We start from the raw sequence: 24503 nt of genomic DNA, 5'->3' as shown, positions 1-24503 counted from the left end.
TACTTTTTTATTTTTCTTTATTTCTTTGTGTCCAAGTTCTGTAATATAGTTAATTTACATAATTTTTCTTGTAATATTGTTGATCGGATTTTAATTTTGAGTAGAACAACAGTAAAAAAAGTTATTAAAAGACTTAACGTTGTCCGTCAGAAACTATTAAGTTAGAGACACACGAAAGTGTCTTTTCTACCAGGGATACAATATCATCATGGCTACTCTGTTACCCTTGCTTGCAACTACTGAAATCTCATGTAGCAGTTATGCATTAAAAAAAGAAAAGAATCTAGCATTTATATAATTTAGTATGATGGTAATTAGTGGAGTATTTCATTTAAGTAAAACTTCTTTTAAAACTTTTAATTCTAAAAATAAATATTAACCATGAGTATTGAAATAAGGATTTTTTTGCTATTTAACACGATTTTAGTAACAATTTCGTTAATTGTAAATTTTTTAAAACTAGTTATTATGAAATTATTTTGTAAACTAACATCTCGAGTCTCTAAGAATAAATATTAAATTTAAGATAGTTCTCTCTATTGCCAATGTTAGACTTCAGGTATTGAACATTGGAGTTCAATAATGAGTTTTTCTAGAAAAATATTAATCATGGTTTTAATTTTGACATTGAAAAAATGTATTCACAATCCATGTGTTTGGGAGATAGAAAATTTTAAAATGTATTAACATAGTACACATCATTTGAAAAGAGGGTAATTTTTCAAAAATAATGTTAATCATTATTAATAATTTTGTGTCTTAATTAAGATTCTTAACTTTAGGAGAGATAGAAAAAGCTATTTGTTTAAAACTTTTTTGCTAGGCGAAGGGTTTTACTTTTATTATTATTATTATTTTGCTATACTATGAGATAGGTATAATATATTCTATTGTATTAGGGCCTTAGGCCTAAATGGACAAAGGGTTAAGCTGCCCTGTTTAGAAATAATTTTTTTTTTTTTTAATAAAAAAAAGTGTTGTAGTTGTTTATTCTAATTAGGGCCTTTTGTTTTTAGGGATGTGTGGGGCCCAATAATTCATGGACCAGGCCCATTTGCCCTTAGAGAGTCCAAAGGCCCGAGCCGAGGAGAACTGTGGCCCAAGCTCTACAATACAGAGCACAAAACAATTTTGGGAGGCAGCCGAGGACAGTTCAGTCCTCGGCAGATCCTGAATCCCACCGGAATAAAGGGGTAAAACTGGTATAGGGACGAATTTGTAAGGAGATTCAAAATATCTTGGGGAAGTTATCCTTACTACCCTTCCAGATAAGACCCAACACCTGACAGAGCCGTACTCTGCAGCCTTATCAACCATTCCCAACAATTCTGGGATTAGACTGATGGGACAAATATCAGTCTTGTAAAGATTGATCCTACACGTGGACGAAGGACAATTAACGCAGACGAGTATAAAAGAAGAAAGTAAGTAAATCTAAGGGGGGCCCCATCCCACCTCCGAAAAAGAAAGACTACATGGGGGAGAACCTCTCAACAACACCGGACCTCACTGAAGAAAGTTCGTCGTTGGGTAACCGGGATAAGGCCTCAATGGTCCTCGGATCAACTCCGAGGAGTCCCATCCCATAGGGTGCGACGCCTTAGGGCTTAAATGTTCAAGCCCAACTCCTTTTCCTATAGGAATCCCTCCAAAATCAGGATCGGAACATCGCCCCGCGACCAAACCCAAGCTTTTCAAGCCCACTCTCTACAAATCATATTGTGATGGATCTTTCGTGTGTGAGCCCAAAAATATTAATGGGCCGCAAAGGAATCGTGTCCTTACAGGATGGTTTTTACAAATATCACATTACATCTTGATGTGAGTGTTTATGACAAATCAAACATTTTATTAGTGTTTTTTAATACACAAAAATAAATAAATAAATAAATAAACCTCCTAGGGTTTAAGTCAGTTGCAAACTAACTCCCTCAGTTATTAATTTTGTATTATTGACCTTTGTAGTTTAACAATTATCCAAATTGACCATTCCATATCAACTTTCGTTAATAATAACTGACAGCATGTGATCATATTTATTATATTAAAAAATTATTTTAAAAGTAATACATACATAACTCATGACCATTATCTATCAATTTTTTTTTTTTTTATGTGATTTTTTCTATCAATTATAGTTAAAGGAATTGCGATGAAGCAGCTAGTTAGGACAAATTTTAAATCTCAGGGTTCAATAATATAAAATTGATAGTATAGGAGTCAATTGGCAACAAACCCAAATCCCAGTGGGTCTTTTTTTCATTTTACCTTTAATTATTTTTTGAAAGCTAATAATTTAAAATGATTTAATAATGTCATTCGTACATGATTTCTATTGTATTATCAATAATTTTGAAATTTCATTATTATCATATGCACATCATCATGACTCAATTTGTTAAAAATTAATTAAAATAAAATACAAATAAAATATTGGTTAAAGTACAAATCTTGTCCTCCATGCTTCAATTATTGGACAAAATTCAATATGGTCCTTAACTACTAATTGTGTCCCCGATTTTAAAAAACAGGTCATTGTTATCCTTACTTCTTGTTTTTGTTTAAATTTTAATGAAATTAATGGTTGAAATTGATTTAATTTTGAAAGTTTTCACTTTCCATAATAACATTTTTTTTATAAGCATCATAATAACATTTTAACATGTGCTCCATTATCCACATTGATTAATTTTATTAAAATTTAAATGAAGATGAAATTTGATAGTATAGGAGTCAATTGGCAACAAACCCAAATCCCAGTGGGTCTTTTTGCATTTGACTTTTAATTATTTTTTGAAAGCTAATAATTTAAAATGAATTAATAATGTCATCCGTACATGATTTCTATTGTATTATCAATCATTTTGAAATTTCATTATTATCATATGCACATCATCATGATTCAATTTGTTAAACATTAATTAAAATAAAATACAAATAAAATATTGTTTAAAGTACAAATTAATCTGGTCCTCCATGCTTCAATTATTGGACAAAATTTAATACAGTCCTTAACTACTAATTGTGTCCTTGATTTTATAAAACAAGTCATTGTTATCCGTGGTTCTTCTTTTTGTTTAAATTTTAATGAAATTAATGGTTGAAATTGATTTAATTTTGAAAGTTTTCACTTTTCATAATACCATTTTTTTTATAAGCATCATAATAACATTTTAACTTGCGCTCCATTATCCATATTGATTAATTTTATTAAAATTTAAATGAAGATGAAATTTGATAGTATAGGAGTCAATTGGCAACAAACCCAAATCCCAGTGGTTCTTTTTGCATTTTACCTTTAATTATTTTTTGAAAGTTAATAATTGAAAATGATTTAATAATGTCGTTCGTACATGATTTCTATTGTATTATCAATAATTTTGAAATTTCATTATTGTCATATGCACATCATCATGATTCAATTGGTTAAACATTAATTAAAATAAAATACAAATAAAATATTGGTTAAAGTGTGAATTTGGTCCTCCATGCTTCAATATTGGACAAAATTCAATATGGTCCTTAACTACTAATTGTGTCCTCGATTTTAAAAAACAAGTCATTGTGCCAAAAGCCTTGTAACTGAATTGACACATCCTCATACACAAAGTGCTTGGGGTTTTAGGGGGAAAATGGTTCAAACTGCGGGGTTAACAGTATGTTGTAATTATTTCTCAAAAAAAAAAAAAAAAAAGTTGTTGTTATCCTTGGTTCTTCTTTTTATTTAAATTTGAATGAAATTAATGGTTGAAATCGATTTAATTTTGAAAGTTTTCACTTTTCATAATAACATTTTTTTTATAAGCATCATAATAACATCTTAACATGTGCTCCATTATCCACATTGATTAATTTTATTAAAATTTAAATGAAGATCAAATTGACTTATTTTGAAATTTGGTAGACTAAATTAACACAATTAGTAGTTCATAATCAGATGTGAAAATTAATTAATAATTGAACTTTTAAATTATTTGATTTGTCCCAAATCTAAAGTATCATGGATTAATTATTCAAATTAAAAATCCAAGATTGATACTCACCTTCTAGTCCAAGTAAATATTTGTAAAAGTCGTTTGTTTTCATTAGTTAATTAATGGAATGTAGCAGAGCCAAAAAAAAAAAAAAGGTGAAATGGTGCTTGCTGTGAACGTTACAATTTCGTTTTAGCTTAAGCAACAGCACTACGTGTTAAAATTTCTTTTCTGATGAAAGCAAAAGATTAGTAGATGTGAACAAAGTCATTATACTTATATATATATATATATATATAAATATATATATATATATATATATTTTTTTTTTTGATAGAAGTTATTAATTATGGGGAAACTCACAGTCCCAGTCTCCCAGATAGCTAGTTAGCTAGGTACTTTAGAAAACAGGAAAAGTGGTTTGGTTTGGTGGTTACGGAATCAATAGGCCCCAAAATGAAAGATATTATTATTATGAATGGTGTAGCATCATATTCCATTTTTCATGATTTATATCACTCCAAAAACATTCCAGTCTGTCACATAGGCCCTCCAAACTTTAAAAATAAGCAAACATGGCCACTTTTGTCTTTTTCTTAACTAATCTTTTTCTTCTTATTATTTTAAATTTGACGTGTTTGACGAATTATGCAGAAAGTCTATGTTTATTGTTATGGTTTTTCAACTTGCTGCACCATGGGGCCATGGATTTGAACTTTGAAGTAATTTTTCCATTTCATCCGTTTACCTTATGGACTGAGATTTGGTTCTAGTATAAAGGGAAAAATGAAAAAACGGAAAAAGAGAAAATAGTGAAACTGATTGTTATTTTCTTTTGTTTGGTAGAAAAGAAAACTTGGTAGAAAAAAAGAGATGTAGACAAGTATTTTCTCCTTACTAGGCTTACAAAATTTTTTCTCTCCAGGAATGTAAACACACACAATCAACCAAATAAAGTTAGATTCATTTTCTATCATTCCAATTTCTATTTTTAGTACTAAACATATCCTTACGAATGGAAGATTTCACAATGCTTGTGTGTTGAATTTTTGGATTTGAAATCAAGGGATTAAAGAACATATGCTAGTGTAAATTATGAGGGTTATTTTAATGTTGGCTAATTCCGTGTCAAAGTCTTGGTTGTAATTGTAATGATCTCCATATATACATTTTATTTGAGTTGTAACAAATTGAGTAATCAAGAAAGAAGAGCTTAAAGAAGAAGTTCAAGTTGCTGCTGTGAAAACCTTGATCGAGCAAGACTTACAGTGTTAAGATGTAGTGTGAGGGTCTTAAAATGGACTTACATAGAAACGTGCTCGACACACTCCAAACACCTTGGTCGAGTGAAATTCTATGTAAGTGAGGTGATACGTAAGGGGAAAAGGAGGATGAGAGAGAGAGAGAGAGAGAGAGAGAGAGAAGGGAAGCAAATGTAATTTTTCCTTCTTTGACAAGTGGTAAAAAAAAGAAAGGAAAAGTAACCTAAATGTGAGTGTAGTGATATGTATCTTTTTTTTTTCTTTGAGTAGAAGGTGATACATATCATCTTTTGAAAGGTAGGTGTGTAAAAGATTAGAAATACGAAAGCCAAAGTTGAAATAAAAATTTTCTTCTTTGACCATTGGACTTAACTTTCTTGAATTTGTATAAAATATTACACATTAATCTCTTATGACAATCTCATAGTCCACTTTCTAAGATATAATAAAGTGCAAATAAAAATCACCATCAATAAACTTCGCAGTAATTAGTGGAACCCATCTAACGTCATTTTTTTGACAAATCTCATTGAGGAGGTGGTATCCCATGAGCCTCATAACTTCGTGCACGAGGTCGAATATTGGCCCATATAAGCCTAGCAGTCTAGTTAGAACTGGCTAGAGGTCCAATTGGGTCGGGTTCATATTTGATCCAATTAGGTTTGGGTCATTGTTATCATGATTCAAATTGGTCATTACTTTAACACATATGGTGGAACGGCTCGAGTTTGGCCCACCCCGTGGGCCTTCTCTTATTTTATCCTCATCATTAAAAATAGATTAATTATTAATATATAAATTAATTAAAGGTGAAAATATCATTTTAGCCTCTACATTTTGGAGTCACAATCAATTTAATTTTTGCTATTTTCAACTTGAAATCAATTTGGTTTATATTGTCAACTCACTAACGGAAAATGATTACATAGCAAATAATGTGCACATGTGTTGTACTTGAAGATGACATCACTATAAAAATAATAATTAATTCACGTTTAAGATTCCACCTCAGGATTAATTTTTTTTCCCCTTGTAAAAAAAAGCATTATTTTTTTTAAATATTCAAAATCTTATTTTCTTCTTCTAAAAAAAAAAAAACTTATTTTCTTCTCTTTTCTGCCCTTTCTTACTAACCAAACAAATCTAAATTCATTTGCTCGCATGTTTTTGTGGATCCAATAATCACACAAATTCTAACAAAAATAATCACACAAATCAACACAGGAAGAATAGCTTTGGTTTGAAAGCTCTGGTATTACTTGAGACTCCCATCCCAATCCCAAACCATAGAAAAATAGATTTATTTTATTAAATTTCTTCTTCTTCTTCTCTTTTCAATATTTTATACACACTTTAAAATTTCTCTTCCATGTCTTTCGGAGGAGTAAATTTTTTTGCCGCAAACAATTTCGCTTTTTTCCTTTTTAGTAGATCTCATCTAACTTCGGGTTTAGCACTTTTTGAAGTGAAGATTCTTTGTTACGTTTAGGGTGTGTTTGTTTGGAGGTGAAATATGGTGGATGGAAAACTATGAAGAGAAAATGAGAAGGAAAACTTTTTGGAGTGTGTTTGGTTGAGTGGGGAGGAAGGAAAATAAATGGTGGAACCTAAGTGTTTTCTCCCCTGGTCCACCAAAAAGTTTTCTCCCCAAAATAGAGAGAAAATTGAAGAGAAAAATTGGACATCATTTTTTGGACAAAAATTCCCATGTGCAAGTGCACATGGGCTTGTCTACGTTGTTCTGCTTCATTTTTTTTTTCTTTTCTTTTTTCCATTTTTTTTTTCTTTTTCTTTCCTCCTAGACGTTGACCTAGGTGTTTTCTTCCCGATCCCACTAAAGAATTTTCTCCCTAAAATGGAGAGAAAATTGAAGGGAAAAATTGGACATCATTTTTGGACAAAAATGCCAATGTGCAATTACACATGGCCTTGCCTACGTTGCTCTTCGTTTTTTTTTTTTTTTTTTTTTTTTTTTTTTTTTTTTATAAATCTTTTATCTTTTTCTTTTTCTTTCCTCCTCGATGTTGCCTCTTTTTTTTTTTTGTGTTTTTTTGTTTTTGTTTTTTGTTTTTTATGTGATTTTGTTTTTGTTTAGATATGATTTTTTTTTTCTAGACATGATTTTTATTTTTTTTAATAAATTTAGGTGATTGATTTTTTTTTTTTGGTTGTTTATCCCTTTTTTGGTTTTAATTGGGTATCATTTTTTAACAAGGGTATATGTGTAAATTTATACAAACTCACTTTTTCTATTCTTCCACTTTTCCACTCCCAACCAAACAAAAATGAGGGAAATTAAAATCTTTTCTATCCTCTTACCATTTTCTATCCTTTCACTTTTCTATCCTTCCAACCAGTCTGCATGTCATTCTATGACCAAATTTGAGATTGTGAATTGAAACCACGGACGAGTTCGTGAAGGTCCATGAACATAGTTTCTTGGCTGGGTTAGAAGAATCGGAGCAAATGAATTTACAGATCTTTTTGATACAATAAGAAAGGGCAGGAAAGATTAAAAGAAAAAAGGATTTTTATTTTTTATTTATTTATTTCAATGACAAGGTGTAATTTTTTAATGTCAATTAATTAATTAATTAATTATTTTTTAGCTACATCAGCTTCAAGTGTGCCACTTGTACACATCGTTTGCCGCATAGGCAGGGATCAAATTGATTGCAAATTGAAAATAATAAGGATCAAGTTGACTAATGCCAAAATGTAGGGACCAAATTGACTACTGTAACCCTAAAATGTAAGGACTAAAATTGTGTTTTCACCTTAATTAAACATCAAATATTTTAATTATTAGGTTTTTATTATTTTTTATTATTATTATTTATAGAAGAAGGTGGTTTATATCATTCTAGTAAAATAAATTCAACAATTTACCACCATAATGAGAAAAAAGATTCTAAATATTTCTAAAATATAATTGTGAAAAATACGAATTATATTATGAATTGAATTTCTTATTTTTTGTGTCATGTATCATATTTTATGTCATATAATAATTTTTTTTTCATCCGCTTAGCAATAAAATTTAACAAATCTAGTTGAGTATGTAAATTAAAAATGAATTTATATTATCAAAAATAAATTGATAACACTTAAAAGTAATGTTTGAATATATAATGTTCTATGTATTGCAAATTCAACGATGCTAACCACCAAGCACCAAAAAAAAAAAAAAAACTCAATTAGTAGGTGGTTTATGACTATCACAAGATTAATACAACTTATTACTATAAAGTAGTAAGTTCCAATTAGCTCAACTGATAAAATCTCTTATTTTTGAATAAGAGATCTGAGATTCGATTTCCCACCAACACCAAAAAACCAATTGGTGTCTTGATTTGATGATAAAGAACTATCATCAGAAAATTTACCATAATTCAGTATAGATTGCGCGATTGTGCCCTATGATTTTAGGTTTTCTCAAAGTTTTCAATTTTTTTTTTTGGTTAAACAATGCATAATAAAAAAAAAAAGTAAAAAAAGTAAAAAAAAAGCAAAGTTTTCAATTTCTAAATGGAAATTGATACTTTTGCACCCTTCCCATCAACACACTTACTAAAAAGTAAAAAAATGTTTGTCAAATTAAAGTTTCATTAATTGAATGTGGACTCTCTCTCTCTCTTTTTATTTTTTATTTTTATTTTTTGATATGAGATAGAATTTCTACTCTAACCTAATCTAAGTGTATATGTGTGTGAAACTCCTTTCTGAAGACTTGAATCCCGACCTTTATCCCCTACACCCCACAAGCACCTATACTTGTGGAGTGACCACCGCACTAAGGGTACGTGGTGGTCTCTCTCTTTCTTATTAAAAGGGCAACAATGTTTGTCAAATTAAGTTTCCTCCCTAGCATTGAATGCGGACTTTCTTTTTTCAACTCTAAATCCTCTTTTAGTTAGGAATTTTTTTTTTCCAACTCTAGCTAAAGTGCTAAACCCTGCGCGGTGGTCTCTCTCTCTCTTATTAAAAGGGCAACAATGTTTGTCAAATTAAGTTTCCTCCCTAGCATTGAATGCCGACTTTCTTTTTTCAACTCTAAATCCTCTTTCAGTCAGGAATTTTTTTTTTCTCAACTCTAGCTAAAGTGCTAAACCCTCTCTCAGTGTGTGTGTGTGTGGGTGGAGGTATCAAAGCAATGTCTCACCTTCAAAAAATACAAAATCAGATTGAATAAGTCTTGGATCCTTTGTGGAGGGGTTTTAAATAAGTTGATGCTTCTGCTACTAGGCTTTCAGAGTTTAAAAAAAGAAAAAAGAAAAATAGAAGAATAACAATAAAGATATTAAAGAATACTGCTAAAGCTTCGGCCAGCCCATTGTTTCTGGGCTTAGGTTATTTAGCCCATTCAACAGTGACTTTATTTTATTTTTTTTTTGAGAAACCATTCAACAGTGACTTGTAAACTGAAGAAAGGGATTAAATTAAAAGATAAAGGGAGAATCAAACATCAAAAGAGGAAGACAAGGAGAATCTAGCTTATGTCATTTCCACATCTCTACGTTGTCTAATCTCCAACTATATCAACCTTTATTAAACACATAATATATACATATCTTTTTTTTTTTTTTTTTTTTTTTTTTAACAAAGAAAGCAGTGGAAAGAAAAGCTTGCGTAGATGAAGAAAGTAGAAAGGAATCATAATATATGAACCTTTAAGAAGATTTATTTATGTATCTTATTCTTATGTTACTTTATGCAAAAGCTCCGGCTTTTCTCATTAATTAAGTATTTTTTAAAACTTAAATTAAGTAGAGAAAAAGACAAAAGATTAAGACGGTTCTTCGGCGGCATTACATTGTATTGTTCATGGTATTATTAGGTGGGGTATGATGGGTTTTTGCATAAAGTAAAAGCCAATCACTTCTACGTTATTTTGTAATGTTTTCAAAATGAAGATGTTCAAAAAAAAGATAGAATGTGATATTATTTATCATAACTAGGGAAGTAAGTAGTGCTATATTTTTGATGTAGGACATAATTTACTTTTTAATTTTTGTAATTGTTTAATTTTGGTATTTTTATGTAAAATTCATTATTTTAGGTTTAGGTTATTTATTTTCTTGTTCTTAGGTGTTTTTAATGTTTTTTAGGGAAAATTTGATTCTTGTTATGATTATATATTAATTAGGAGTTATTTTAGAATATATTTTATTGTCTGTCAAGTTTTATGGAGCTTTTGAATAAGCCCCTAAGTCTGTAGACATTCTTTCATAGATTATTATTAATAAAATTGCATAATTTCTCTCAAACTTTTTCTGGTGGATTCTAGTTTATCTCCTTGTGACTTCCACATTATCAGTTGGTATCAGAGTCTTGACATACCTTGGTTTGATGGCTAACTAGTGAGACGGTGACCACCACAACAATGACGATGGCAACGACGTTGACAACACAGTCCTCACTAGGGCTGAGTTCCTCAAGTTTTGTAAAAAGGCTCGTGATGAGAATCAACAATTTCTTGAAAAGAGTTAACAAATTATAGGCGAAATTGAGCAAAAGATCGCTACTCTTCTTGCTAGGAAATCATTTCACAACAACAATGATCAATATATTAAAAGACGCACTCTTAACTACAAGAAAATTTCATTCTTTGATGGAGATATAGATATGTGTAAGTTTGACTGACACATATATCTCCATCATTATTGACTGACTCTTGGTTTGGAAAAGTATTTTAGTTTTTGGAAGATTTGTGATGAAGAAAAAGTGCAGTTTGCATTTAATAAATTAGACAGTGAAGCAGAGGAATGGTGGGAAGATATTCAAATCGATAGAAAGCGGCGGGGTAAGCATCCAATCTGCTCTTGACAAAGAATGAAAAATGTATTAATTGATTTATGGTTTCCTAATGACTATTATGATATTATAGATTATACAAGTGTTGATTATATATCTGTATATTCAGATGAAAAGTAATATGTTCAAAACATGAAAGGTCAACCACAAAACCAAAATTATCATAGTCAAGTCCACGTGTCAAGTAAAGGAAAGGGTTTGAGGGTTGAGAAGAAGCAGTCTATTTCCAAATAAAATTTTGAAGTAGTTAAAAAAGATCAAGACTTGCAACAAGTTATTAAATTGAAGATTGAAGATGCCACTTGCCAAAAGTTTGATGAAGATGTCAAAGAAAAGAAGATTGAGTTGATTGTAGGTAATGACAGAAATCAAGATATGGTAATTATTGAGAATATTGTGGAAGATCCAATTGAGGTTAAATATGAGGATGAGTCCATCACCCATAATCACCAGGTTCCGGTTGAATTGTTGAAGATGATTACACAATATGTTGATTTTCTTGGAGTATAAAATTTTAATTTTTTATCAACCCTTTGTTGATTGATGTTGCAAATAAATTGAAGGTAGATGAGAATAAATTTTATGCTATACTTTATGAAGGATTCAAGTTTCAGAACTTGATCAAGTTATTAAAGTATTCAAAGTATTTGTTTATTTGGAGTGGAAGATTTTAGATCTCAACTATTAACTTAAGGACGAGTTTTTTTTTTTTTTTTTTTTTTTTTTTTTTTTAAATTTATTTATTTAAGTGGAGGGGTCTAATGTAAGATAGAATTTGCTTTTTAATTTTTGTAATTATTTAATTTTGGTATTTTTATGTAAAATTAGTTATATTAGGTTTAGATTATTTATTTCCTTATTTTATGTGCTTTTAATGCTTTGTAGGTCAAAGTTGGTTCTGTTATGGTTAGATATTAATTAGAAGTTATTTTAGAATATATTTTCTTGTCTGTCAAGTTTTACGGAGTCTTTAAATGGGACCCTAAGTTTGTAAACGTTTTTTCATAGATTATTATTAATAAAATTGTAGATTTTCTCTCAAACTTTTCTTTGATAGATTCTAGTTTATCTCCTTGTGGATTCAGGGAATCCCTTGTGAATTCGAGGTTTACTACCTTGAAACTAACAGTTTAGTTTCTGTCCATCAAAGAGAGTATCGAGCGTGCTTTCTTCAGGCTTCCGCAACATCAATTTTTACTACATTCTAGACGGACTAATTATATTTATATGTTTTTATAGCTCATTGTCATTTTCATTTTTGGGTTAATTTGACAGTTTCAACAATGGAGGAGAGGAGATTTAAACCTGGATTTCTTCTCATATGGGCAAGTAAGCAATGCTACTGAGTTACAAACCTCTTGACTTTTAGATCAAACTAGTCGCGAACCCACGCGTTGCACGCGATAATTATTTTATGGTGATTATACTAATTTTTTTTACAATTTAAACTAATTTAATAAGGAGTAATGTATTTTATAATCATATTTTTATTTATTATAGGAATAATTATAAATGTAATATAGGAACAATCATAAATCATAAATATAAATTTTGTCGTACCAAAATGAAAGCAATACAATTTTTTTTCAGAAATTCAAAAGGCAAATTAACGAAAATATTCATTTTTTAATAAAATTTATTTATAACATCTTGTGAATCCTTAAAAAGAATATAAAATTTTGAAATTATTCTTTTTGTTTTAAACAAACTTTCTCAAACCTAATTTTTTCTATCTACAATCCAAAACACCGAAAAACGTAACTAAAAAAAAATAATAAAACTTAACAATGATTAGTTGGACCAATTAGGAAAATAATTTGTTGTTGATAATCTATTAAGGTTATTTTCTTTGCAGAAATTGTAATTTCATCCACCCAAAACATATTATCAAGTAAACAATTATTAGCAAAATCTAAGAATTAAATTTTTATATATGCATTGTTATAAAATAATAATATTAATTAAAATAAAATTGCAAAAACTAAAATTTGTCACCCATCTAATTATTTTCATTTGGCTCACCTTTACTTTTCTCTAGACAAATGGCATTATAGAGTATTTCTAATACAACTATTAAAAGTATTTTTTCCACCACAAATGATTAAAAAATAAACAAAAAAATTGGTAAAGTCTCATAGTTTAACATCTAAATTGAGTACTATAAAAAATCATGTTATGTAATAGAATAATATTATATTTTTATATGCTATATTTACTTATTTATGATGCAATAGGATAACATTTAACAATTAAAGAGGAAAAAAAAAAAACAACAATTAATTTTAAAAAAAAAACTAAATCACATTAACCCAAAGTAGAGTTTAAAAAAAATATAAAAAATTATCAACCTAAAGAACAGATGCAAGATAAATAAAAAATCCACCAAAAATTTGAGAGAGAGAGAGAGAGAGAGCTTTTTTTTTTTGGTGTGTGTGTGTGTGTGGGAAAACTGTGCATAGAATAAAAGAGATAGTGACAAATTTATAATAAGGGAGTGTAAATAAGAAGAGACAAAAATAAAGGAAAATGAAGGAAAAGAGAAAGAATGATATTAATATAGAAGGTAGTGGGGAGATGAAAAGGTAAGGGAGGGAGAAAGGTTGGAGAAATAGTGTGGAGATGAAAAGGTAAGAGAGGGAAAAAGGTTGAAGAGTGTAAATATTAAAAAATAAATGTTAAAAACAATTATAGGAAAATTGGAAAGAAAAAAGATAATGACGTGAGTGCTGATATGGCTTAACTTGAGCATAGCAATAATAAATGCTACGCTTTAATTTTTTGATATATATAGGTAGATTAATCTTATACATGTGGAAGGTACTATTTAAATAAGTTACACTACTCATTAAATAAGCCAAGTAATTAAAGGTAAACGTGAACTATTTTATCAATCACCATAAAGTGGGTTGGAGGAATTTTCTTCCAAACCAATTTGAAGGTAAAGTTTTTCTATTTATTAATTATATTTCTAAATCATTGGAGTTAATTACGTGTTTTGCTAAACACGTGTAGTTCAAAATCAATAGAATTTTTATTGATAGACAAAATCAATAGAATTGATTACGCTAAGCTCCTTTTTTTTTTTTTGAGAAAATGATTACACTAAGCTAACAATAAAAATCGGAATGAGGGGTATTGTTCCCTACAAAAGTTAAAGTCGTTTCCACCACTTTACATGCCACATTATTATTATTATTATTATTATTATTATTTGTACTTAGTATTACCGAAGGAAATATTATTGTTTCATACTCTAACATCCACACTCATGTACATCACTCACAATGTGTATACATAAGATATCCACATTTTCCAACTGATGTCCACATTTTGTTAGTTGGTGTGTACAAAGTGTGAATGTTAGATATCCACATTTTCCAACTGATGTCCACAATTTGTTAGTAGGTGTGTACAAAGTGTGAATGTTGGAATGTGAGACAATCATAGTCCTTACATCATATTATTTATTTCTTTTTCTATGATCACAACCCTTGCCACAACTCTCATAAAAAAAAAAAAAAAAACCCTTGCCACAACTTGTTGAAATGATCAAATATGAGTAATAAATAGTCACTTTCACATTAATCTACTACTTTCCACAACTCAAGTCAACCATATTAGAATCGTGGCAAAAAATGTGACACAAAAAAGTTGTCCCCAGACTTTCTTCCTTGTTAATTTATGACAAACTGTGCGGACATCATTATGCCAAAAATTGGGCACTTTAGACTTGTTAATGAAAGCTTAGGAATATATTTATTTGCAGAGGATCCTCTGATAGTGTACGAGGTATTGACAGATAATTCTGTCACACACAACTCAGACTCCAAAGCATCTGATTCTCTCATTGATAGTTGATACATACATATATAGAATTTCCAAATTATCTACTTAAGTCCAATAGCAAGGTTGTTGTTCTAAGGTTGTTTTGGTCACTTCAAAGATCAAATCTTTCTTATTATATGTTCTAATCTTAGTGCTTCGTACTACTTTGGTTATTTCTTGGCAACTCAAGAAGTCTTAGTATATCTTCTCAAAAAAAGAGGAGTCTTAGTATATAGCTTATTGTTTAATTGTAATAGACTTATAGTATATATGCAATATTGACATAGACATAGATCAAGAAGAGGCTATCATGAAGAGAAAGTATGCGGAAGGAGGAAGAGGAGAGGGTGCAGCCATTGACGAAGAAGAGGAGAAGATCAATACCTTCTTCACTTTGGTTAGGAACATCCGGGACACGCATAATCAGTTGTTAATGCGTGAATCAGAGGAGAAAGGTAAAGGAAAAGGAAAAGAAAAAGAAAAAGAAAGAGAAATGAAATCAACTTGGACCCCATCATTCAAATGGGAAGATTTTGAGGAGGATGTGCAATTGAGAAACAATTTTGTAATGCCCCCTAGTTCTTCCAAGAAGGAAGAACATTGCAAGACTGAAGAACAAGAAGAATTGGATCTCAACCTTTCACTTTGATGCGGAGTTATACCATTCTTAATAAACAAGGTACGAAGAGATTCATAAGAAGAAAAAGGTTTTTCTGCATTTTGATGTTTTCATTACATTCTTCCTTAATATTTTCACGTGTTCTTTGTCTTTAACCTTTTATTGCAGACAATAAAAACGGAGTTCTTTGGTCAATTAAGTTTGCACAGCTGTCCTGTGAGATTTTTTCACGTTGTGTTTGGTTTTATCACACATAATCAATAAATAAAGACCCATTTAGATAATTTTTATACTAAGCTATGCAGAATTGACTGGCAAAGATGTAGTTCACGGACTGAAAATTCTGTACATATTGCAGTAAACTAATAGTAACACAATACTACTATAGATGAACAATGCCCATTTGATTCTTAGTAAAAGAACATGTATATATTGCTTCTACTATATGGATTAGTAATATACAAAGGTGTATCTGACATACTAGAGTGTTCTTTAACTTTCAAGAAAACCTTCTAATAGGCAAAAATCGATTATGCATATGTCCTTATCGTCCATGCACATCGGTGTTATTATTGCTCCTCTTTATATCCACATCAACACTTTTATCTGTAATGCACTAATAGCGGTTGAGGCAACTCTTGTTCTTTCTTTGATATTATATAAAATTCTTTTTTCTTGCAAAATTACTGATCTCGCATACACACCTCATCTGATAATGGTCAACTAGTATGTCCCATCTTCAATCAAATCATCAAATTCTGGTTTCTTCCCATTGATGATGTCAAACTACTTTTCTTTTTGGGCATGACCAAGACATGATTGTTGCACTTTTATTTTGGAATTCTCCACTGAATCATAAACAAAGACAAAGATCTTGAAATCATTAGAAAGGGACAAATGAACCTATTTAATGGAGAGCCCTTGAAGAATGAAGCCCCATTTGCGCAAGTAGTCAACTTTAAGAAAACAACACTGCAATTGAGAATGTAGGACCCTGTCTCTAGTTCACTTCACTTGAATGCTTGCTGGGGAAAATTATATCCATTGCTTTACTTCTTCAACAACTGTTGAAAAGAGCCTTTTTCTATTTGACAACAGTTTTTCTTTTGTATGTTTGAAATTATTGGAAAGTGAAAGTTGACCTTCTGTTGGATTCTGATGGCTCTGATGTTGGGACGAGTCTCAGCCAAAATAAAAACGTCTTAAATAGTTGCATAGCTAGATCAATATTGCATTTGCAATTCAAGTGCCAATTTTTTTATATTGTGAAATGTATTAAGGAAATTCCACTTGTATTTAGGACTTTATATGGCCTTTTGTACTATATAACTAGGTCTCTTTACTTAATTGCTTAAGCTTTTGGTTGGATACTCTAACCAAATGTACATACATCATTGTGAATGGAAGGCATAAATCAGGCAGGTTTTCCTTGCACCATGAAAGGCATGTGCCAGTTTGGTGTCTGTGAGTGCGTGTGTATGTGAGAGAGAGAGAGAGAGAGATGTTATGTCAATCCATTCAATGAACAACCGCTAATTTTTTTGGTAGGAAGCAATAGAAATAATTAATTTCTTACAGAACATTTTCTGATATATCTTTTACAAATTGGCACAATTCTAGGGATATATATTGAGTCTTGAAGTAGGGAGCAGAAAAGGAACAACTTTATAATCCCAACCAAAACAGCACATTCAATACACTCAAATACAAAAACATTCACTATTATATCTGTTACAAGAAAGTGGCACAAGGCTATGGTTATATGTCTACTCTAGAAGAAGGAAAACAGAAAGAAGGAATACTTTACAATGCTAACCAAAAAAGCACATCAGAATGAAGAAAGATAATTGAACAAACAATTGAAAACTTCTTACAAAGTCATAGATATTAGACAGGTCTATTCTTCCTCCTATTTTGTTTCTGTGTTAAGAGGACTCTTCCCTAAATTAGATGATTTCCCTTCACTCTTTGGACTATGTGATTGTGGTGTCCTTGGACTATGCGGTCCTCTTCCACTAGACCGAGGACTTCGCTCCCCTTTTATTTCACCCACCCGAGGACTATACGAGGCACGTGGGCTCGGAAAGCTTTTGCGGTCATTTGATGGTGTTGCTGTGGAGCTTGTGATCTTAGGACTACTAACATGCTTAAACTCACCACGGCTTCTTGTGATAACTTCATCAAAAATCTCTCCTTCACCTGCAAGGGAAGCTCCAGCACCCAGCTCTGCCTCCTGTTTGGTGGACATCAAATATGCAATGAATGTGTAAACATTTTTAAGCAGTACTAGTAGGATTAGTAAGGACTCATTATATGAAAGACTAAAGTAAGGATTTAACTTCCAAGTTTTTAAGGAGAAAAATTTACCGTAGCAAGGGTAAATGGTAAAGCTGGTGCCTCTTCATACTCTGCTGCATCCAAGTCTTGAAGATGAGCACCTTTGAAAAACTTGGGCAGAAAGTACTGCCTAACAGGAACCAAAAGCATGATCAGCATAGGAAACATAACCCCGGCAATTGGAATCCACGTAAGTCCAAAACATGTAAGCAAATAAATTGTTTGGAAAATGGTGAATGTTGCAATTGACTTGAAAGGCACTGTTTCCACAAAAGTAGCATGGTACTCCTCAAGGACTCTGCAGGAAAGAAATTCATTTTATCTTAGAGATAGTGAAGAAAGGAAAATATAAATAAGCTAAGGGAAAGGATTTAAAGTTGTTACTTGTATCTTCTGCTAGGTGCTGTGAAGAGCAATAAGATTCTTTCCCAGAATTGGTTGCCGGGTAAATTTTCAATGGCCATGAATGCAAAGTAGCCCCAAAGAACTGAGGTGGGTATCTTTTTGAGTAAGGGCATGGCTGCAACACATCCTCCCACCATTGTAGCTTGAAGTAAGTTACTAACACGCTGTTCCTTCACCTCAACAGGCAATAGATCATCTATTTCCTTCTCAACATCAAATAATGTCTCATCAACTGGGGCATCCATTTGCCCCGTACTAGTAGCTGCTTGAATGGTTGATTCTTTTAATTCCCTTAGTCCCTGATAAAAAAATAATTCACATTATTAGTTTAAGCAGGACCTTAATACTGTCTAATCTTGACTTTGATGACTTAAATAATAAATCAATGATTTAAGTGAAGCCATTCACTAATTATCGGTGCATTCTCAGTTTGAAGATTAATTAAATCATGCAACTAAATGAGCCCCTTTGAAGTCATTACTCATTAACTGAGAATGCTTAGTCATAAAGATATGCACATGTTGTGCCATATGAGCCTAATAGTCCTTTGTCCCCTGGATTATATCCTTGAGGATATCATGACTATGATTACGTGCCCTTTGCAAGAAAACAGCATAGCAATTTTATAACATGAAACCTAAAACCCATGTGCGTAACAATCTTACCTGAATTGAGGCCTCCTGGTAGACCAAAGGGGTCTGCATTTGATGATAGGCTTCTTGCATATTCCCATACAGCTGTCCCAAGCTAGCATTTTTTCTGATACTTCCACGTGCTGCTTGAACAAGTCTATTGCGAAGCAACTGCATAATAACCAAATTAACATTTACCATGAAAAAACATAAATAAACAGAAAAAGAGCAATATCTACTGCCATATATACAAAATAGCATGTTCTGAAAATGGACTTTATGGATAGATTACCTGATGTTTAAGGGTAGCCAAACTCTTTGTATGCATTGGAGATTGTGGGATAACTCCATTTGATGGAGGGATACCAAGAAGACCACACAATAAGGTCTGCCATCAAGAGTATTCAATATAGCACAGGAGGATGAAGTAGAAATTACAAATTAAGTGTATTCTCAATTGAAAGTGAGAAGTAGCAGGACGAAGTTACATACCAGAAACCCCAACAGAAGTAAGTCATAATGGTAAGAAGATGGTTTTCTCAAATTAAATTCTTTCTGTTGAGCTAGTTGAGATGCTACACTATGGTCAAAATAGTAAAGCACTGCAATCATTGTTGCAGGAATGAAAGCTCCAATTATGTAGACAACAGGAACATCTAGCATATCCTGTCAGGTTCAATTGTAAATCATCCAATCAATCTTCTATCCAGACAGAATACAACAAATCTTCTTGTAATTACAAAACTTGTGAAACATACCTTAACGACAGTCCAATTCTCATACGCACCAGGTGACCACGGATTTGGGCTGAAGAGGCGCCGTGGGATCCCTTTTGGAACACTGCCAGATGGTATGTAAGAAACAGCTGTCCAGACTAGAACCATAAGTGGTACACCATAATCTGCTATTAGGCTTCGAAGCGAACCTGTCAAACAAGTTGGAAATCTTTTAATTGATAGAAGGCACTACATTTACCACAACGTTTTGAGAGTATTGAAGCAAAGTTCTCTGCAGAATTTTCTGATACAGCACCAGCAACATGCAGAATGAAGCTTTCCGACTTACCAGACCCATACCGCCATGACCTTGCCTTCCGACTTTTTAATGCTGTTAGCAGAAGGCCAAATGACAGAACCAGAGCAAACATGCCATTTGCAAATCTCCATGAAGGTATGAACTCAGTTAAACTCGTATTTTCTCCACTTGGGATGCGAAACTCATCTACTAGCCCCTGAGAAATCAAACAACAACAAAAAAAGGAAATTGGATTCTAAAAATAGCGAGAAGTCATACTATGCTTCCATCTAGATAAAAGAAAGTTGAAATAGTATATGACACTGCTGTGAAAGGCTTTAATAATATTAACATTTTGTGAATTCCCAGAACTACAGAACAAAGGAGTAGAAAAACAAGAATCAAGTTACAGAATTCTTACTTTTATAGCTTGTTGCATGAAGAGCATTGCTATTAGTAGACCAAACAATTCTCCAGCCACACGAGTAAACCTATTGATGATAGAGCATGCTCCTAAGATAGCCAGTAATATTAGCAGGAATGATGTCCAGACACATACCCTGTTAACATCAAATGATTAGATAAGTTCTGTGAATTATAGAATTAAACCAGAGAATTCAAAGCAGTATCGTGGAAATCCATGTCAAAGACATCAACATATATAGTATCTTTCCTTTTACAAGATCTTGAACACATTGCTTACCATCCACTCCATGCCAGAAACAAATTTCGACCCAAGCCTGATCTCTCTTTAGCAAAATTAAACATGAATGTATACATAATCACAGTTGGTTCTGCAACACCTAATATCAACAAAGGTTGACCTCCAATGATTGAGTGTATAATCCCACAAAGTGCAGTGGATGCTAAGGTTTGCACGGCTGTCAGAATTCCCTCTGCAAGTACCAGGTGGAAAATATCATGCATAAAGTTTTCAACATAATTTTCATTTTGGCCTTAATAATTTATCACGTTTTATCACGTTCCCTTATTCTCTTTGGGATTCTTTCTTTTTCCAATGCTTCTGTCTAATCAAGATCAAAGCTTTAAGCTTCAGTGGTGTAACTTTGGGGAATTATACTGTATCTTTTTAAGATAAAGAATATTCTGCTGCAGATCTAATTAAAGTGACTAGTTTTGAAGTTTAGGTGTACCAGTGTCTCTCTCTAGTTGTTCACCAAATGAAATGACTGGTATTGCTGAGGCGAAGAATATATATGTGGTGGGAGCCAGAATCCTGAAAGCAATAAAATTGTGTCACCAAGACTGTATTAGACTAAATCATAAATAGTCAACAGCATACACAAGGAAGTTTATGATTGGAAATGATCAATTAAGATAGTATGTGAGTTTAACCTGTAGCCTGCTCTTATGCCACCAGTCCAGTCTTGCTTGTAACACCTTAATCTTCCTCTAAGGTCATTCTTGATTCCTTCAAATGGTACAAATGTCTCTTCCATGGTCCTTTCTTTGTAGAATTCAGTCAATGCGTGATCTTCCTTATCTAATGGCTTCCAAGAGAAAGAATAGCCTCAAGGACTAAAAACACTCAAGAGGGTCAAGTATAGTGGCAGTTGCATTTGTGAGAATGAAGTCAAGGTGAACGAATCAATTACATGATGTGGGATTTCCTCAAGTTCTAGACTTCTAGTAAAGAAGGTTTGAAAGACTCAAAACAAGTGGGCTTGATTCAAGAAGAAAATGTGTTCATGGTTTAACAAACATGGCAAAGTGCATGATTCACTGCCTTTCAAAGACTAAAAAAGTGATGAGCAGTGTCACTTGTGATGAAGCTTCTTAAGTGCTGAGAGCAAGAGTAGTTTAGGCAGGTTGATCACCAACTAGAGCACCCCAACATTCAGAAGTGCTTCATGGTATCAACGTGTGGGCATTGAGAAGAGAGGGAAGGTCCAAATATATTAGCTTCAAAAAAGGTGTTGTACAAAAGGGGAGGTAAATTTTTTGGTTAGACAGCAAAGCGAGCTATAAAGGAATTTCTTAGTGAATCTCACTGCTTTGCTAGGAATACACATCATTTGTTTCTCAAAAAAAAAAAAAGGAATACACATCATTTGTCTTCCAAATCCTTAACACCTCATTGGCCTATCCTTTTGATTGGGCCACGTCAGCAACTCAGCATTCACATTATTATCTGGACCCACTTGAAAGTAGACTGTCTTCCTCTCAGAATGTAACCTCCCTTAGGGAATGATCAATAATGGCACTGTTAATTGCAATGTCCAAGTACACCAATTAAGCCAAGTTTTGAACCTAACAGGTTCCTTGAATTTGTACTTTGTACTTCGAAAATAACACTGTAGGACCAATATCCACCTCTGATCTTGCCATGTCTGAAAGGTTGCGGGCAAAAATCTAGATAGGTATTAAATATTAATTGTTCAATAAGTCTGGATACATCATATTTTTTTTTTTTTTTTTCAAAATAAGTTATATAACAAGATAGATAATAAAATATTGTAAATAGTCCAATATATTAAACTTGACTTGATTCAAATACGTGTTTGTATCGTGTCTAATCCAATATACTGAAGTACTGGATAAAAGCTTTGTCCCTTTTATTGTTGTGTAAAATATTAATGTTTACCTACTAAATCTTCAGCCTCCTCTGCTAACAAATGGGTGTCTTCCTGTCCTTGCGGCTTATTGATAGTTGATGCTGATACCTTGAATTAGTGAACCTAAAAAAAAGGCTTAAAAGAGTTGAAATATGAAATGGTGGCCCGGGAGCAGGCGGTATCAGCTTGCGTAAATAACAACAAAACAAGTTGACCTAATTGTTCCACTCAATTATTCACTTTTCAATTGATTTTAAGTTGCATCAAATAATACTATATCTTCAGCATTTTCCTCTTCCGACCAATTGAGCTATATATGGGGCTTAATTAGTTGACTGAAATATTTTGTAGGAAGAGGCTAAGGAGTGATTTGAATTTTAGTGATATTGAATTGTACACCATGTGCTTTGAACAACTCATCATTTTGTTAGCTACCTTACAGAGCCATTCATTCACAAAGCCAACAAATAGGTTTCCTTCTATGAAGTATGAACAACGATGCAATATTCCTTCTTCTATTTATTTATTTTTTTCACTTTGATTTGGGGGCCTCTAATTAACATTTACATAGAATAGTAGCTTAGCTACGACTGTAGCAAAAGTTTTAATTTTATGGTGGCATATATGTCACATTCTTGATAAGCCAAAAAATAAATAAATAACAATATCACAACCCTAGCCACGTCGAAATTATATGTATATGACATTACTTTGCATGCTTTATGTGGGGCCAAGCAGACATCATGGCCGTACAAGTTATAACCATGTAATTTGTCTTGTTACATCTTTTTTTAATTTTTAATTTTTTTTATTATAGTATTTTTCTATCAACAAGAGATTATAATTATATAATAAATGAATGAATGAATGAAATGACTTCACTGGCTATAACCTTCAATCAGTTAAATGTTTTAACGGCGTTGGATAACTTATTGTAATAGCTTTATGTGATGTGGAAGTAAAAGTATGACGAATACGTAGCGTGGTGAAAGTTTTATTATAGTGTACGGTCCTTGAATCTCTATATAATATAAATTTCCTAGCCCTATCTCAAAGTAAACGACCTTATCTTTTTCAATTGGTCCTTGTAGCCTAGTAGTCTAGTGATATCAGGTTCCTCTTGTAACTGTTAGTGCAAACCCCCGCAATAAACAATTATCCAGCAAAAAGAAGAAGAAAAAGACCTTATATTTTTGATTTACTAATGGAATATTATATGATCCTAAAAAATAATAATAATAATGGAATATAATATGAAGGAACGAGGAATTGAAGATATTATTCACCGGGAGAAAATAGTGAGGATGTCACATAATGCTTTAATGCATTTATTATTCCATAATTTTTCATTTTACTACTAAGAGAAGCAACTTCAAAGGAAATAATAATAATAATAACATTGTTGATGATGACAAATAATTGTATATAATAACTATTTAGTCATACATACGTGTGCATTTGGCATAATTAATTTTGCCAGCTTATTTTACTATTCAGCTTATTTTTACTATTATTTTTGGGTTTTATTGTACTTTTTGGCACTATTTATATGTCCTATTATATTATTTTAACTAACTTTTACGTTTATTTATAGTACTTTCAACAAAAAATTTTCAGTAAAATAAGTGGATCCCAAACATCTTTCTTTTTAAGGCCACATATTTCTCAAATATTTCCCATCAAGCATTCTATATATCTAATTTTTACTATTTTAACTAACTTTTACCTTTATCTACATTGTGGGGCCAGGGAATTTATGATCTGGCCCACGCTCTACTAGGGCCCAAGGCCCGTGCCGAGGAGGGTATTTGTCGAAGACGAATGGGGAAAGGCCGAAATGCCGAGGGCACAGCCGAGGATGACTCTGTCCTCGGCACTCCAAGATTTCAAAGGGAAGAGCAACATCTCGTTGAGGGTTGCCCCCAAAAAGCCCCCTGAAGGAGATACGATTAGAATGGGGCCCACGTGGGGGTACGGTGCGGAACTGGTTTAGGGTAAATATGTCCCCTCCACATTAAATACACCCGCCAACGTCCTAACCATGT

General features: G+C 32.0%; 1 protein-coding gene across 1 annotated transcript; it reads right to left on the bottom strand.

Moving 5' to 3' along the window:
• Nucleotides 1-17051: 17051 nt before the first annotated feature.
• LOC115972237 (probable boron transporter 2) lies at nucleotides 17052-21891 on the bottom strand. The gene is made up of 12 exons (XM_031092448.1): nucleotides 21239-21891; nucleotides 21037-21119; nucleotides 20586-20778; nucleotides 20304-20442; nucleotides 19934-20099; nucleotides 19627-19793; nucleotides 19361-19534; nucleotides 19161-19256; nucleotides 18902-19039; nucleotides 18216-18535; nucleotides 17862-18129; nucleotides 17052-17727 (listed from the first exon to the last, which is right to left on the bottom strand). The coding sequence occupies exons 1-12, from the start codon at nucleotides 21340-21342 to the stop codon at nucleotides 17404-17406; spliced, it is 2172 nt and encodes a 723-aa protein (XP_030948308.1). The 5' UTR covers nucleotides 21343-21891; the 3' UTR covers nucleotides 17052-17403.
• Between the last annotated feature and the right edge of the window lie 2612 nt (nucleotides 21892-24503).

This window comes from Quercus lobata, chromosome 12, assembly GCF_001633185.2.
Source record: "Quercus lobata isolate SW786 chromosome 12, ValleyOak3.0 Primary Assembly, whole genome shotgun sequence".
In the NCBI taxonomy this organism is placed as follows: Eukaryota; Viridiplantae; Streptophyta; class Magnoliopsida; order Fagales; family Fagaceae; genus Quercus; species Quercus lobata.
The sequence above is the reverse complement of the archived record's forward strand: the minus strand, read 5'-3'. Positions and strand labels throughout refer to the sequence as shown.

What these genes read in the sequence shown, in the direction of transcription:
- LOC115972237 (XM_031092448.1), bottom strand. Translation starts at nt 21,342, where the DNA reads ATGGAAGAGACATTTGTACCATTTGAAGGAATCAAGAATGACCTTAGA. An exon ending in GTCATGGCGGTATGGGTCTG is followed by an intron (nt 19,794 to 19,933) that starts GTAAGTCGGAAA and finishes CTTGTTTGACAG; the next exon opens with GTTCGCTTCGAAGCCTAATA. An exon ending in TACTTCTGTTGGGGTTTCTG is followed by an intron (nt 19,257 to 19,360) that starts GTATGTAACTTC and finishes TCTTGATGGCAG; the next exon opens with ACCTTATTGTGTGGTCTTCT.